We start from the raw sequence: 15,221 nt of genomic DNA, 5'->3' as shown, positions 1-15,221 counted from the left end.
GATCCGTGGTCCAAAAGCAAGTTTTTGGTCCCTGGCGCTGCCACGAAGCCGTGGATCCATTATTTCTGTGGTGTAAACTGTGCCCATGGACATGATATGTGACTGTATGGAGAGCTTGGGGGGTCTGAAGCAGAAATCACGTGGATCCATGAGGATCCGTGGTTTATAACAAAGTTTTTGATTTCTGGAGCTGCCACGAAGCCGTGGATCCATGATTTCTGTGGTGTAAACTGTGCCAATGGACATGATATGTGACTGTATGGAGGGCTTGGGGGGTTCGAAGCAGAAATCACGTGGATCCATGAGGATCCGTGGTTTATAACCAAGTTTTTTATTTCTGGAGATGCCACGAAGCCGTGGATCCATGATTTCTGTGGTGTAAACTGTGCCCATGGACATGATATGTGACTGGATGGATGGCTTGGGGGGATCCAAGGCAAAAATCATGTGGATCCATGAGGATCCGTGGTCCAAAAGCAAGTTTTTGATTTCTGGCGATGCCACGAAGCCGTGGATCCATGATTTCTGTGGTGTAAACTGTGCCCATGGACATGATATGTGACTGTATGGAGGGCTTGGGGGGTCCGAAGCAGAAATCACGTGGATCCATGAGGATCCGTGGTTTATAACCAAGTTTTTGATTTCTGGCGCTGCCACGAAGCCGTGGATCCATGATTTCTGTGGTGTAAACTGTGCCCATGGACATGATATATGACTGGATGGATGGCTTGGGGGGATCCAAGGCAAAAATCACGTGGATCCATGAGGATCCGTGGTCCAAAAGCAAGTTTTTGGTCCCTGGCGCTGCCACGAAGCCGTGGATCCATTATTTCTGTGGTGTAAACTGTGCCCATGGACATGATATGTGACTGTATGGAGAGCTTGGGGGGTCTGAAGCAGAAATCACGTGGATCCATGAGGATCCGTGGTTTATAACCAAGTTTTTGATTTCTGGAGCTGCCACGAAGCCATGGATCCATGATTTCTGTGGTGTAAACTGTGCCCATGGACATGATATGTGACTGTATGGAGGGCTTGGGGGGTTCGAAGCAGAAATCACGTGGATCCATGAGGATCCGTGGTTTATAACCAAGTTTTTGATTTCTGGAGATGCCACGAAGCCGTGGATCCATGATTTCTGTGGTGTAAACTGTGCCCATGGACATGATATGTGACTGTATGGAGGGCTTGGGGGGATCCAAGGCAAAAATCACGTGGATCCATGAGGATCCGTGGTCCAAAAGCAAGTTTTTGGTCCCTGGTGCTGCCACGAAGCCGTGGATCCATGATTTCTGTGGTGTAAACTGTGCCCATGGACATGATATATGACTGGATGGATGGCTTGGGGGGATCCAAGGCAAAAATCATGTGGATCCATGAGGATCCGTGGTCCAAAAGCAAGTTTTTGGTCCCTGGTGCTGCCACAAAGCCGTGGATCCATGATTCCTGTGGTGTAAACTGTGCCCATGGACATGATATATGACTGGATGGATGGCTTGGGGGGATCCAAGGCAAAAATCATGTGGATCCATGAGGATCCGTGGTCCAAAAGCAAGTTTTTTGTCCCTGGCGCTGCCACGAAGCCGTGGATCCATGATTTCTGTGGTGTAAACTGTGCCCATGGACATGGTATATGACTGGATGGACGGCTTGGGGGGATCCAAGGCAAAAATCACGTGGATCCATGAGGATCCGTGGTCCAAAAGCAAGTTTTTGGTCCCTGGTGCTGCCACGAAGCCGTGGATCCATGATTTCTGTGGTGTAAACTGTGCCCATGGACATGATATATGACTGGATGGATGGCTTGGGGGGATCCAAGGCAAAAATCACGTGGATCCATGAGGATCCGTGGTCCAAAAGCAAGTTTTTGGTCCCTGGCGCTGCCACGAAGCCGTGGATCCATGATTTCTGTGGTGTAAACTCTGCCCATGGACATGATATGTGACTGGATGGAGGGCTTGGGGGGATCCGAAGCAAAAATCACATGGATCCATGAGGATCCGTGGTCCAAAAGTAAGTTTTTGGTCCCTGGTGCTGCCACGAAGCCGTGGATCCATGATTTCTGTGGTCCAACATCTGCCCATGGACATGATATGTGATTGGCTGGTTATCTTGTGGTGGCCCAAGGCAAAAATCGTGAGGATCCATGAGGATCCGTGGTTTGGAAACATGTTTTTTCAGTGCTGTGGCGCCACCAATTCGTGGAGGCATGATTTTTCTGTTGCTGCCTATAGTCTAAGAGAGGATCTACAACATGATGGTGGTTTGATTTCATTTCACCATAAAAATCATATGAATTCATGAGGATCCGTGCTTTGGAAGCCAGTTTTTGCACTGCTGAGGCGCCACGAATTCGTGGAGGCATGATTTTTGTGGTCCTGCCTATAGTCTAAGACAGAATCTACAGGATTAAAGTGGTTTGATTTCATTTCAATGTAAAAATCATATGAATTCATGAAGATCCGTGTAGATCCGACTTTTACCCAGACCCGTATAATACCACAGAATCTTCCTTCTGATGCTGCCAATTCCTCCAGGGGAACTGATTTTTGCAGTCTGAAGATCAGTTGTAATTCCAGATCTCCAGGCCCTACCTGGAATCTGGCAAACTTAACCCACTTCTCGCATGGATTAAAAGTTTCAGTATGTTCACCCTCAGCCCCTTGACCATAGCTTTCCTAGGGTTGCCAGCCGAGGGCTGGGAAATTCCTGGAGATTTGGTAGTGGATCCTGGGTAGGGACCTCAGCAGAGCCTACTGACGCAGTCAAAGGCAGCCGTTTTCCCCATGGAAAAAGATTTGTGTCGTCTGGAGAACAACTGTAATTCCAGCAGCTCTCCAGGACCCACCTGGAGGTTGGCAACCCTTTCCTTAAGACAGTGGCCACAGGACCTTCCCCACTAGAGGCTTAAAAATACAATTTTTAAAATACTGTTGTCGTTTTTTTTTAAATGTACCTCCCCTCCCCTCATCACCCACGCCACCGCCCATGGGTATACCTGTGGTCACCCCCCGCCCCCGCCAAGCAACCATCCCTGTCCGCTCGAACAATGGTACAGTCCCATTTCCGACCGTCACAATAGAGGTATCGTTGACAAACAAAAAGAGGCGGGACTAGTTTAAATCCGTTGGGACGCAAAGGCAAGGGCTTAAATCTCATTGGCGAGAATCCCGCCCGTCCTTTGCTCCTTTCTTTACAGCATTAAACCAACCCCCCACCTTCTGCTGAAGCGAGTTCTTATTGGCTATTTCCACCCAAAGGATTCCAGCCGCTGCTCATTCACCGGGCCGGACGGCCCCTTTGGAGCCAATTAGGAGGCAGCGCTCTGACGTGAGGGCGGGTCGCGAGGCTCGGGAAAGGCGGAGAACCTTTTCAGTTGTTCGTGCCGCCATTTTGTGTCGTTGGCTGCTACAGAGAGGGCCGGGGCGGTGAGTGACTAAGGTGCCATTTTCTACTTGGGGAGGTTCGGAGTGGCGAGTTAAGCTGTGCTTGGTGCTCGGTTTCCGAGCCCTTGCAAAAGAGTAGCTGCCGATGAAGAAAGGCCTGAGTCGGGGCTTCTGAAAGGAAAACACAAAATAAAACCCCCCTATACCCGGTCATTCTAAGGGGAGCGGGGCCTGACTGCGCCTGCCTGGAGCCCTTCCTAAGACGCAATGTTACCATTAGTAACATTTCTATAGGAGGTCTTTGCCTCCCAGCAGTTTGGAAGCTCCGTTCCACACACAGAGAGAAAGGAGAGATGGAGTTGGACATGATGGCCGCAGATTACCGCTTAATCCGCGAGCTGCGGTTGGTGAGGAGGAGGGAAAGAGAGGAAGCATCACGTACGCAGCCGCCATGGAAACTCCCTAAGCTCGCTCCCGTAGCAGTTCATGAAAACAGGCTTGGCTCAGCTGGGTTTTGTTTCTTCGAAAGAGCCTTTTCCGAGATACGTTTGCATTCTTGTGCCTTATAGTACCTAAGGCCCCGCACTTCGCTGTAGATTTGTCTGTGATGCTGAAATTTTCCCGTTATAGGCATAAAATGGTGGAGCGAGACATAATTTGTTAAATTTCGCAGTTGTAGGTCAAGGGGCTGAGAGTTGGACCAGTAAAGAAAAAAGTGCCAGTCAGTGCAATTGTGGTGTTTGGTGGTAGGCGAATTAAGGATTAAGCCTATGGTTATAGGAGGCGGGTCGGATCTTCCTTGAGAATTGTAGAGGTGGAGGCATGTTAGCCTGTTGTAGGAAAATAAAAAATTCCAGTAGTGCCTGAAGTTTATTTCAATATGTGCTTTCATGAGTCAGAACTTCTTTAAATGCATAGAAAGGAGGTCAATTTGGGATTACTTACAGGAGAAGAGAGGAGCTGCAGGGAGACGGAGATCTGGAGTGAATCCTAACGTAAATCTTTCCAGTGTGAAAGGAACTAGAATTATTATAGGTAATGGATTGCAGCCTTACTCGGAGCAGGACTAATAAGGTAATGACGGGAGAAATAAAATTGGTTGGGAAGAAATTTCTTAAATGTAAGAAAATTAACTGATATCAGTACAACAAAAATCTAAACTCTCTAATTGCAAATACTGGAGCCAGTGTAGAAAGCAGTTGTTCAATAAGTGACTTTATCTGCCATCTCCAAATAATGTATGTAGAATTAACAGATAAACAAGCAATGACCATATCTTCATGCATATGGGGTTTTAAGTCATACGGGAGAACATTCTGAATTTATAAAATAAGTTTTGTATTTCTACAGAAGGTTACCAAGAGGCCTGGACTCTTCCTTTTCACATATCTAAAGTGAGCTCTAATAAAACTCATATTTAAATACATTTTAGTCTTTAAGGTGCCATTGGACTTTTGTTTTATCTTGGAGAGCCAGTGAGGTGGTGTGGCAGACAGATCTTGCATCTTCAGATTTGGCAAACCCTGGTTGGAATTTCTGGTCAACTATGAAATTCAGTGTGATACAAACTGCTTCTGTTAACTGAAGCACTAATGTACAAACTCTTATTTGCAGAAATGTGCTGCTTGTGTTACTTCATAATGGTTTTTTTTTTGTTCTTCATAAAAATGTAGTCTAACTCTTCTCTCCCCCCCCCCCCCCAAGCTCTAGCCACCACCATGGTGAAACTCTTTATAGGCAACCTTCCTCGGGAGGCCACAGAGCAAGAGATTCGTTCTCTTTTTGAACAGTATGGACGGGTCCTGGAATGTGATATTATCAAGAACTACGGCTTTGTGCATATTGAGGACAAGACTGCAGCTGAGGACGCCATCCGCAACCTGCACCACTACAAGTTACATGGTGTCTGCATCAATGTGGAGGCCAGTAAGAACAAGAGCAAAGCCTCCACGAAGCTTCATGTAGGCAACATCAGTACTGCTTGCACCAACCTGGAGCTGCGGGCCAAGTTTGAGGAGTATGGCCCTGTGCTTGAGTGCGACATTGTCAAGGATTATGCCTTTGTGCACATGGAGCGAGCAGAGGATGCTGTTGAGGCCATCAGGGGTCTTGACAACACAGAGTTTCAAGGTGGGATAGGGGTCTGGCTGACAGCTGGATGTACAAGTGTGTGTCATTTGCCACTTGCTTTACTGAGGCAGTCAGTCTTTTCAGCAGGAATCTTAGAGGGCTGTCCCACTGGCTGTATTTTAATCTTTGGCTAGGCTACCTTCTAACCAATTATTTGATTAATTGATTATGCTTAAAACTTCAGAAATGAAACTTTAGAATCTTGGGAAAGACAGTTTTTCTCAATGAAAACTTAGACTTTGAAAAGCAAAAGCTCCTATAATGATAAAGGCTGCTTTAATACAATTTTTCAAAAAATTGGGGGTATAGATTTACAGCCCTGATAGTTTGGGACATATCTATGACTATGAGGTACTACAGTTTTAAGAGAGACCCATACTTTAAAAATGTCCTTAAATTCTCAGCTAAGTATTACTATAAGAAACATGAGCTAGGGTTTTGTTGTGTTTTTTGAGACCAAAAAAACTTACCTAATTTTTTTGTTCCAACTGTTCAGAAAATCCATTAGGTTTTCTTTGCATCCAGTTTTGTACAGCATTGAGGGAAGAAATGCTTATATGTAAGAGTGCCCAGTCTACTAGTTTTCAGCTGTACCTGCTTTCCTTTTTGGCTTTGTGTAACTCAGGCAAATATCTTAGCAACAAGCTTTTTGTCCCCAAATTCCCTTGCTGGGTCCTTTCCCATAAACAGGAAATTCCTTTTTATTCCTGTGCCACTGCTGCCTAACTTTCACTCAAGTATGTGCTTCTTTACCTACTGACTTACATCTCTCCCATCCCATCAGTCATCATTTCTAGGCACAGTAAATCTACCTCTTCCCAGTTGTCTTTTCAGCCTTCAGTTGCTGTGATTCAGTCTCCTCCCTCATACACCAGCCATTTACTACCAGAAGTTCACCACCCTAAGGCACTTAGTGAGGTTTTGGTGAGGTTAACCTTTTACTTATCTTGCAGAAGCTGCACTGTTAGTGTTCTTTCTGGTAAGTTTTGTATCAAACATTTAGTATATTCAGAACATTACAGCACGTCTGGCAGTAGCCAGAAGCAGCTTACAGGCAGGAAGGAGCTAATCTTTAACTTTATTTCCCCCCCCCCTCCTTCCCCTCTTTTGTGTCTGGATATCTAAGGAGTACAAACAGCATTAAGAATATTGAACGCCAACTTAGTAGATTGGTAGTTTAATGGTATTAAAAATTTCCGGAGCAAATGTTGGAAAAGTGAATACCCTCTGTGTCAGATTTTTTGGCAGTCTCCTGAAGGAGTCTCAGCATCAAAAACTAGGCAGTCATGATTACTAATAAGCTGCACAACAGTTTGTCTTGATGGTTAGAACTGTGGAAAGGGAGGAACTTTGTATTGTTGAGATGAGCTGAAAGCTAAAGTGGATCATTATCTCTTCTGCTAATAACTCAAGCCTTCTCTTTTCCTGCTTCTCTGTTGATGAATGTCTTAGAACATGTAGACTTAGGCCTAGCACATACTCTCATCTCAGTAAGTGTTCTGGGCAGGACTGATGGGGTGGGAGGAAGGATGTCATTTGTGCGATACAGAGAGTTGAATTTACATGTTTTTGAATTAAGGGATAACAGGGCTGTATACCCAATACCTGGCTGCTGTTACTTAATGCCCTGAATGTGCTTCTCTCTTCCAGCAGCATAACAGTCAGACTTTCTAAGGAGTGTCGAACCAATAACAGCTACTGCTAGATCCCTAGAGAGTAGCTTTGTTAAGTTGTATCAGCAAGGAAGCAAAACTTCCCTTAAGGACTTGACAGACTGTGTGGTTGAGTTTTGTAAAGAACTTCACTAAGATAGATGGATATACATCTAAACCTGCTCCTGATAACATTGGAGATGGGCCACTGAGAACTGGTGCCTTAAGCATTCATCTGCCAACAGTCTCCCTCTCCCAAAGAAAAACACATGTCTTTCAGGCAAGCATAAGTTAAGAAATGTCCCTGCAGGCTATTTTATGGAGTGCTTGATCCATCATTTGCCAGCCAGGAAGCTATGTATGCCAGATAATAAGATGTAAAGGTGCACTTTATAGATAAAATTAATTTTTGCAGGCACGGCTTTTCCTGTTGGGATTAGAAAAGCAGCACTTCCAGACATACCTTTTCTGGCTACTCCTTAAAGGCACAACAACTGGTCTTTCTGTGTGGGTTAATGTATGGTGGAGGGTAAACGTAATTAGTAGTATGAGAGCTGAGTAACAGGGATAGAGGACCTATAACCCAGTAGCCCTGGTGTAAAACATTAACTAAATATGCCAATTAACCAATTCCTGGAGCTCCAGGTAGAGGAGAACTAGAACTCAGTTGAATGGTAGCCGCTTATGTTCTAGGTTACAGAATCTTCAGTGTATCCTAAGCCACTAGATGAAAGCATGTGGGTGGGGAGAAGGATATGGGAGGTGGGACCAAATACTCTGCTGAAAGCCTGCTTCCCCTTTGAGTTCTCCAGGGGTTGCTGCCCAGGAGCAAGGATAGCTTTTGAGCCATGCCTAGAAACCCTAGTGTCAAGAGGGTTGCCTTCCTGTCTGTCATCTGGTCAGAACAGTGGGGTTTGTTGAGCTTACCATGCTTCTGAACAGGATCAGCAAAGGGTGAGTAAAAGAGAGGCGGAAGGACACCTGTTTGAGGCTAAAAATGCAAGGGGTTTCAAGCATGTGACACGTCAGCTGAATGTAAAACTGCTTGCTGAAATAAAAGTTTTTTGGCTGCTCAGTTTGTAGACCGAGGATGTTAAGGGGGACTGAAGATAGGCCAGCCCTGATGGGTCACCCCGTGAAGCAGGACAACATTGTGTTGTGAACAACAGAATGAAGTGCAAGGCCCATAGCAATGAGATAAAAGATGCAGAGCCTTGGAAAAAACTATGGCACCCTTGTGTTTAGAATTCATATGTGGTACATATTATTGTAGTTGATGTCTCAGCGACTGGGTGGTTTTTGTAGATGTCACAGTATGTAGACCTTTGGAAATGCATCTAGAGTTTTCTGTACACCCATTAGTCTGCGTTTCTTTACAGACCTACCTCAGGGATTCTCCATTTAGTTGCTGTTGAAAGGTTTCCCTCAAGTGTGAAATGTGTTGTCTGTTTGTGGTAGGATAAAGCTGGGCCAGTAAGCAAGGATTGAATGCATCCTAACAGCCGAGGAAGCCAAATTCTATGAGATCTCTGAGCATAAGAAGTATTTGTTCCAACATCAGTAGCAGATAACCATCTTTTAAGTCACTGTGTTAAACTTGGTCTGAGAGAACTAGAGTGTGGAAAGAGAAATAGGCCTACAGTATAGAGATCTGTGGGAAGGACAAGTTTGAAAGAAGTTACTTTGTGCTATTCTGAGAACCTTCAACATATGTTGTCTTCATCTCTGTAAACATTTTGCCTGCTATCATAATGGCTGAATTACCTGGGTTTTTTTACACAACAGTTGGCAGTTGTAATTTTCTGGAATGTTGTAGGTGCTTTGAGTAGCACATTGGGAGCCAAAAACCACCCCCATGTAGCAAATCAGCCTCCATAACTAGTTCTGGCAGGATAGTAAACTTTCAGCTTTAATGTTTAGCATCAAATCTTCAGGGGTCGAATGAAATCTTGCACCATCAGAAGCAGGCAGAAACTTGGCTTTTTCCCGCCCCCAGTTATTTGAAGATTCACCTGCTGTTAGCTGCTTTGCTTCCTAAACAACTTAATGACCATTACAAGGTGGGAAACCACCCTCCTGCTACTGGGAACAACCGGGCCCAGAGGTGGCTTGATTTGCTGTTACGTGGTTAGCGTTGGTGGGTGGGCAGATTAGTTGTTGTTCCCTTGTTCTTTTTTTAATTCTTGACCTGCTGTGCTTTTGCTTTGAACTGTTTTTAACCAATCTTTATAGCTGCCCTTCTTGCGTCTGTTTCTTCAAGGCAAACGAATGCGCGTGCAGTTGTCCACCAGCCGGCTCAGGACTGCGCCCGGGATGGGAGACAAGAGTGGCTGCTACCGGTGTGGGAAGGAGGGTCACTGGTCTAAAGAGTGCCCGGTAGATCGTACGGGGCAAGTGCCTGAGCTGACCGAAACTTATAGCGAGCAATACGGAGCAGTGCGCACCCCCTACCCCACGGGCTATGGGGAGGCCATGTATTACGATGACCCTTATGGAATGGTGGACTACTATAAACGGTATCGCGCGAGGTCCGCCGCGTACGGGGCTTCTGCATACGACACATATGCGGAGCACACCATGGTCCAGTATTCCCAGTACGCCCAGTACTCACAAGCACAAGCCACAGCGGCCGCAGCCATGGCCAATCGCCTTTCTACCACCTTAGACCCTTACGACAGGGCCTTGCTGCCTGCCTCGGGAACTGCAGCAGCGGTAGCTGCCGCTGCTGCAGCTGCGTCTTCCTCCTTTTATGCCCGGGATAGAAGTCCCCTGCGTCGCTCGGCAGCTACGGCTTCCACCGTTGGAGACGTGTATGGATACGAGCGTGTTCAGCTGTCTCCCGTCCCGCGATCCTCTCTCTACGATGTCCAGCGGTTCGGGCGGGATGCGTACGCGGAAAGGTTGCGGTACACTGCGTTTTGATTCTGGAGGTGAGAGCGTATTTTCTCATGCAGCTTGGAAGAGGGGGATGAAGTATTAGTGTGGCTCGTGAAAGATGGGAAAGTGGACTACTTTGTGTGCTTGAACACCTGGTATCTTCCGATCACTGGATGTCATAGCTGAGCAGCAGCAGAGGTATAGGTTTTAGGACATCTTGAGTAGGCTTTGCTGCTGGGTGAGAGGTTTGGTCTCAGCCAAGCAAGAAAGAAGGCTCTAACAGCCTGTGTTCCTAGGCATTAGACACTCCAAAGATTTTGCCCAAAGGGAAACTAGGCTCCATCCAGATACATTTAAAGATCTGTTCCTAGGCTAATCTTGTCAACCATCTCCTCTCCCAAGTGCACCTACTTCCCCTTTGGTTGCTATAACCTTTACTGTTTGATTATAAGGCTGTCAGTTCTCCTGTTCCAGCCTCTCTGCGTACAGACCTAAGCATGCACAATTGAGTATGGGATTGAGATGCTAGCACCTACTCTGATTATCAAGGGAGAGGCTTCATCCTTGAGTAATAATAACTGTGGAATTAAAGCAAGACCTTTAGCATATAGGAGGAAGCATCAGACTCTTCTAGCTCTTCATGTGTTGGGTCGGTCATCCACAGAAGTCCCCAGCACTTCCAAAGGGAGCAGTCTGTTTAAGGTGTAGTTTTCATTACATAAGTATTGCTTATGAGGTTGAGATCCACTCTGTCAGTTGGAAGCATAAAGCTGGACATTAGCTGTCTGTTCCTGGGAAGCTGATAATCAGGACAGCAAGGCAGCAGCCCTTCTCAATTGGTGTCTGTACACCTAGTGATACTGTGCCTCAGTTAATGTAGATTTCCAGTTGGCAGTCTTGGCTAATGGACTGCTGAAACTCCTCCTCCTCCAAGAATTTGTCTCAGACCCTTTTTCAAGTCTGTGGCTATGACCACATCTTGTGGGAATGGATTTTATGTCTGGTAAACTCTACAAAGAGGTGCTTTGCTTTGTTTAATATGTGCTCACTGCCATTAATTCTAGTGAGTGGCTTCAACATTTAGTATTGTAAGATGGTTAAAAATAATCACACTGTTCCAAATCCAAATACCTTTATTGGCGCAGAACACTGTTCATAATTTCAGGAATTTCATGTGCCTTGTCAGTCCTTTTTCCCTCCCACCCCAAAATGTTTTGGTTACTTATTGCAGTGAGGATACTCCAACCCTTCAGGCAACTTAATTGCCATATTTGGATATTTATTACATTAAATTTATATCCCGCCCTCTCCGCGAGTGGACTTATACTCCACTTTTCTCCACACTGGGGACTTAAAGTCAATTTAAAGCATCATTCTCCCTTGCTCCTTTTCTCTTTAAAACAGCAACCCTGAGAGCCTAAGAGAAAGTGACTTGGCTAAGCAATGAGTTTTCATGGCGGTCAAGCTTCCCACCACAGCCCCTGTCAGTCTGTTTGTGAACATGATGTTCATCTGGTAACAAGCAGGCAGCATTGTATGTAGTTCAAAGGCCCTTGCAGGCTCCTTGATTTGTGTTGTCTTCTGAAGTCCCATCAGGTATTCTTTTGCCTGCAGCTTACTGAAAAGGCAGCGAAAGTGCTGTCCTTTTTTGGCCTTCGAGCTTGTACTGTCCCGGGTAAGTAATGAAATTACCTGAGTCTTCTCAGGGGCTTGCCAAAATGGATTGAGTCAGTCCTTGGACAGTCTGATAGGAGGGGAGCTGTGAGAGTGCTACTGCTGCTAACAAGGGCCATAGCACATGGTTTGCATGTAGAAGATTCCAGGTTTAGCCCCTGGCATCTCCAGTTACAGGTGTTTTTGGAAAAGAGGGCTAGGAAACCACCTGTCTAGGTAGACAGTGTCTGTAATTGGCCTTTTGTTGCACTTCAGAGGCTGATTGTGAATGTGAACATAAGTAGCGTGGCCAAATGGGAACTGGCTGCCACAGACTTTGGCTCTGTCAGCTGCAATACGTGACATTTCAGCCATTTGCTTGCTTTCCAGGATATGTAGAAATCATTTAATTTTGGAAACAATTTGCAGAGAACTTCCAAGTAAATGGACCAGTTGTGGCCTTACAATTTTTCCTATGTTTAATATAAAATATTCCAGTTTTTAACCGTAAAAAAATATCTTTGAACTGCTGCTTTGTCTTTGTGGCATAAAGCTAAGAAACAAGATTCTTAGCCAGTTTGGTGTAGTGGTTAAGTGTGCAGACTCTTATCTGGGAGAACCGGGTTTGATTCCCCACTCCTCCACTTACAACTGCTGGAATGGCCTTGGGTTAGCCATAGCTATCGCAAGAGTTGTCTTTGAAATGGCAACTGCTGTGATAGCCCTCTCAGCCCCACCCACCTTACAGGGTGTCTGTTGTGAGGGGAGAAGATACAGGAGATTGTAAGCAGTGATTTGGAAAAGTGGTCTTAAACTGTTCCAGATCTACCTCAGTTGCTTGCTTGTGACTTGACATTAATCAAGACAGGAAGAGGGGAAGCCAGAGTTATGACATCACTGAGGCCAGGACTGTGAATAGCAAACCAGAAAACGATTCGTGAAACACAAGTTAAGCACCAGGAGTAGGGAGAGTTTAGGGTGCAGGGACAGTCTTCTTGATGCTGCACAGACTCACAATGTGCTAGTGGGCCCTCTAGGAGTCACGTGATACTCTGTGGTTAAACCATAGAGTTTGTGGTGAATTCTAGACCCATTGATGAAGGTATAGTGCAAGGTAGCATTTGCTTCTCTCACCGGCCATGTATAAACACACCACACATCTCAGCTTTCACAAATGTGGATGGACATGCCCTATACTTATAAGTGAAAATCTTTATGCTGACATCCCCTATACAGTGGCTCTTGGGCTTTCTCTATACAGAGATATATCTGAGCCTTGAAATGAATTGTGTCTTTTATTTTTCAGGTAGGCTATTTGAGGGCTGGATGTCGGGTTCCTGTGGTACGTCCGCGGCAAAACAGTGCCAGGCTTCACGATGTGACGATTTGTGTTTAGCATGATTTCATTAATGGACATTTTGTCTCTCTTCAAAGCTTAGTGACAATTAACTTTCTTTTTGTTTTTACTTCTGGGGAGTTGCATAGAGTGGGGGAGGTGTTATTTTGGCTGTCACTTGCACCTTCCTGTCTGGAGAGGTGACTGTTTTTGCTGGTCCTTGACTTGTGCCTGGACCTGACCTCTAAGCTCAGGCAAGGGGGTGTTGGTAGAGTATGGGAGGTGTCTTTTCTTTCCAGAGCCTGGCTCGAGCCACTGTCCTCTCCCCCAGCTCATTTTATCGCTCTCCCCCTCCTCTCAAAATAGGCTTATTTTTGAAAATGAATAAATAATCAGCTCTTTTTTTACTATGGGAAGCCATTGTCATGCTTCGTATTATCTTGAATTTGGCCCCTCCTGTGGAATCCTCTGATATTAATATTAACCTGTGACTTTTGTCCTTTGACATTTGACAAGCACTCTTTTTTTTCTGCAGTAAAATAAAGCTCTTGTAACAGAAACCTGTGTGTTCATTTTGTATACCCAAGAGGAGAACTTAAAAGCTAGTTGCACACCCTCTGATTCAGTGTTTTATCAGCACCCTTTGTATGTGTGAGAAATACACTCAAGCATGTATGTCAAGTTCCACTGCTAGTTTTAAGCTTGGTTTCAGGTAGAATTGGCAGTTAAATATCCATTCCTTTCACCTGAAAGGCCGAGTGGCTTAATTTCAACTTGAAATTTGTTTTCTTTTGTAACAGGATATCAGGTGAAGTACCAAAAAATTCAGCTGCTTCTTTTTGCTCAGCCTCATTTGTGTCCCTTGAGGCTGGAATTAGGTTGGAGGCTCAGGCCTGCTGCTGTTTTCTTACCTAGAAACTATGCTGAATTGTAACATCCATGCAGTGTTGAATTGAAACCACCTATGCTGCTTTCATTTCAAGCCCTTTGCCTTAATGTGCATAAATTGCAGGTGGATTACACCTATAAATTATCACCAGAGTGCCTTTATGGTTAATGGGAGTATGTCACTGAACAAATGGCTTAGTCTAAGCTTTCAAAGAATGTGAGGGAGATTGTTGGCATTCCCTTTCTGTGTTTGACTCCATTCTTTAAACCTTGGTGATCGCAGCTGTAAAGAATAATTCTGCTCAGCTTCCCTTTTCATAGTGAAGCCAAGTACTGGAATTATTTGCCAGTCATAACTTTCCTGGGTTTCTGGAGCCCAAGAGTAGCAATGGTTGCCAGGGTCCTACCATGACAAACCCATGTACACCTCTAGGTCTCACCTTAACTGGGTAACAACAGCCCCCAAGAGGGAGAAAAGGCTGATTACATGGTGAGCTGCCTGTACAGGTTGGACTCCAGCATCCCTACTCAGGCTGTAGAGGACAGAATGCACGATGCATGAGCAACTTGCATTGTGTAGTTTTCTTAGGTAATTGCTTAGGAGCAATTAATGGTTCTAGCAAGCATGTCTGATGCTGGTTGGCACTGCTTGAGCAGCCATATTGTTCTGCTGTTCCTTAATTCAGCTCTTATAGCAGTATGAGCAGCCTAGATCAGGGAATGAAGCTTGCAAAATTTTTACTGTGAAATAAGCTTGTGGCCATCTTAAATACTACACCTCAACTCAAGGCTGGGGCATCCATCGGTGTGAGATGACTTACTGTTGTCTTGGTCCTGAAACTTAAGATTCTATAGTTTGGTTAACACTGAAAGCTAAGAAACCAAATGGAGGATATGAATAATATTTAATTTGTATCCTGCCTTCCCCGCCGAAGGGGCTCACATAGCATAACATAATATACAAACATTACAATATTTAAAAAACAAACTGTTTACACAGCATATTACAACTCACTTATATATACTATTATCATACTTTATATGAAGGGAGCTGGAGCTGTAATAACAGCAATAAGTGGGAGTTGCTTTAGATCCAGGTAGGAAGCCATGCTGATCTGAAACAACAGAACAAAGTTTGAGTCAAGTGACACTTAAGTTCTGGGAGTTGCTTGTAGCTGGAGGGTGCAGCCTGAGCTCTGGCCTGCCAAAGTTGCTGACCTATGGTCTTGAACCATATTTTTTAAAAAATGCATGCTTCCACAATTTACAAGTTTGGTCCCATACCAGTGATTCCTGCAT

The 15,221-nt window shown here is 45.0% G+C and overlaps 1 protein-coding gene across 2 annotated transcripts; it reads left to right on the top strand.

The window, feature by feature from the left end:
- Positions 1-3,231: 3,231 nt before the first annotated feature.
- Positions 3,232-13,594, top strand: RBM4B (RNA binding motif protein 4B). 2 transcript variants are annotated; one of them, XM_060251899.1, is made up of 3 exons: positions 3,232-3,428; positions 5,091-5,516; positions 13,005-13,594. In XM_060251899.1, the coding sequence occupies exons 2-3, from the start codon at positions 5,105-5,107 to the stop codon at positions 13,097-13,099; spliced, it is 507 nt and encodes a 168-aa protein (XP_060107882.1). In that variant the 5' UTR covers positions 3,232-3,428; positions 5,091-5,104; the 3' UTR covers positions 13,100-13,594. The 2 variants fall into 2 exon arrangements, with proteins under 2 accessions (XP_060107882.1, XP_060107880.1); XM_060251897.1 differs by lacking the exon at positions 13,005-13,594 and adding an exon at positions 9,429-10,098 and having other exon boundaries at positions 3,321-3,428.
- The last annotated feature ends 1,627 nt before the right edge of the window (positions 13,595-15,221 follow it).

Source organism: Heteronotia binoei, chromosome 1 (assembly GCF_032191835.1).
Source record: "Heteronotia binoei isolate CCM8104 ecotype False Entrance Well chromosome 1, APGP_CSIRO_Hbin_v1, whole genome shotgun sequence".
Classification (NCBI taxonomy): domain Eukaryota; kingdom Metazoa; phylum Chordata; class Lepidosauria; order Squamata; family Gekkonidae; genus Heteronotia; species Heteronotia binoei.
This window is presented reverse-complemented; position numbering and strand designations above follow the sequence as displayed.

Excerpts from the sequence above, each read along its gene's own strand:
- RBM4B (XM_060251897.1), top strand. The coding sequence starts at position 5,105 with ATGGTGAAACTCTTTATAGGCAACCTTCCTCGGGAGGCCACAGAGCAA. Across the intron at positions 5,517-9,428 it reads TGACAACACAGAGTTTCAAG|GCAAACGAATGCGCGTGCAG; the intron begins GTGGGATAGGGG and ends TGTTTCTTCAAG.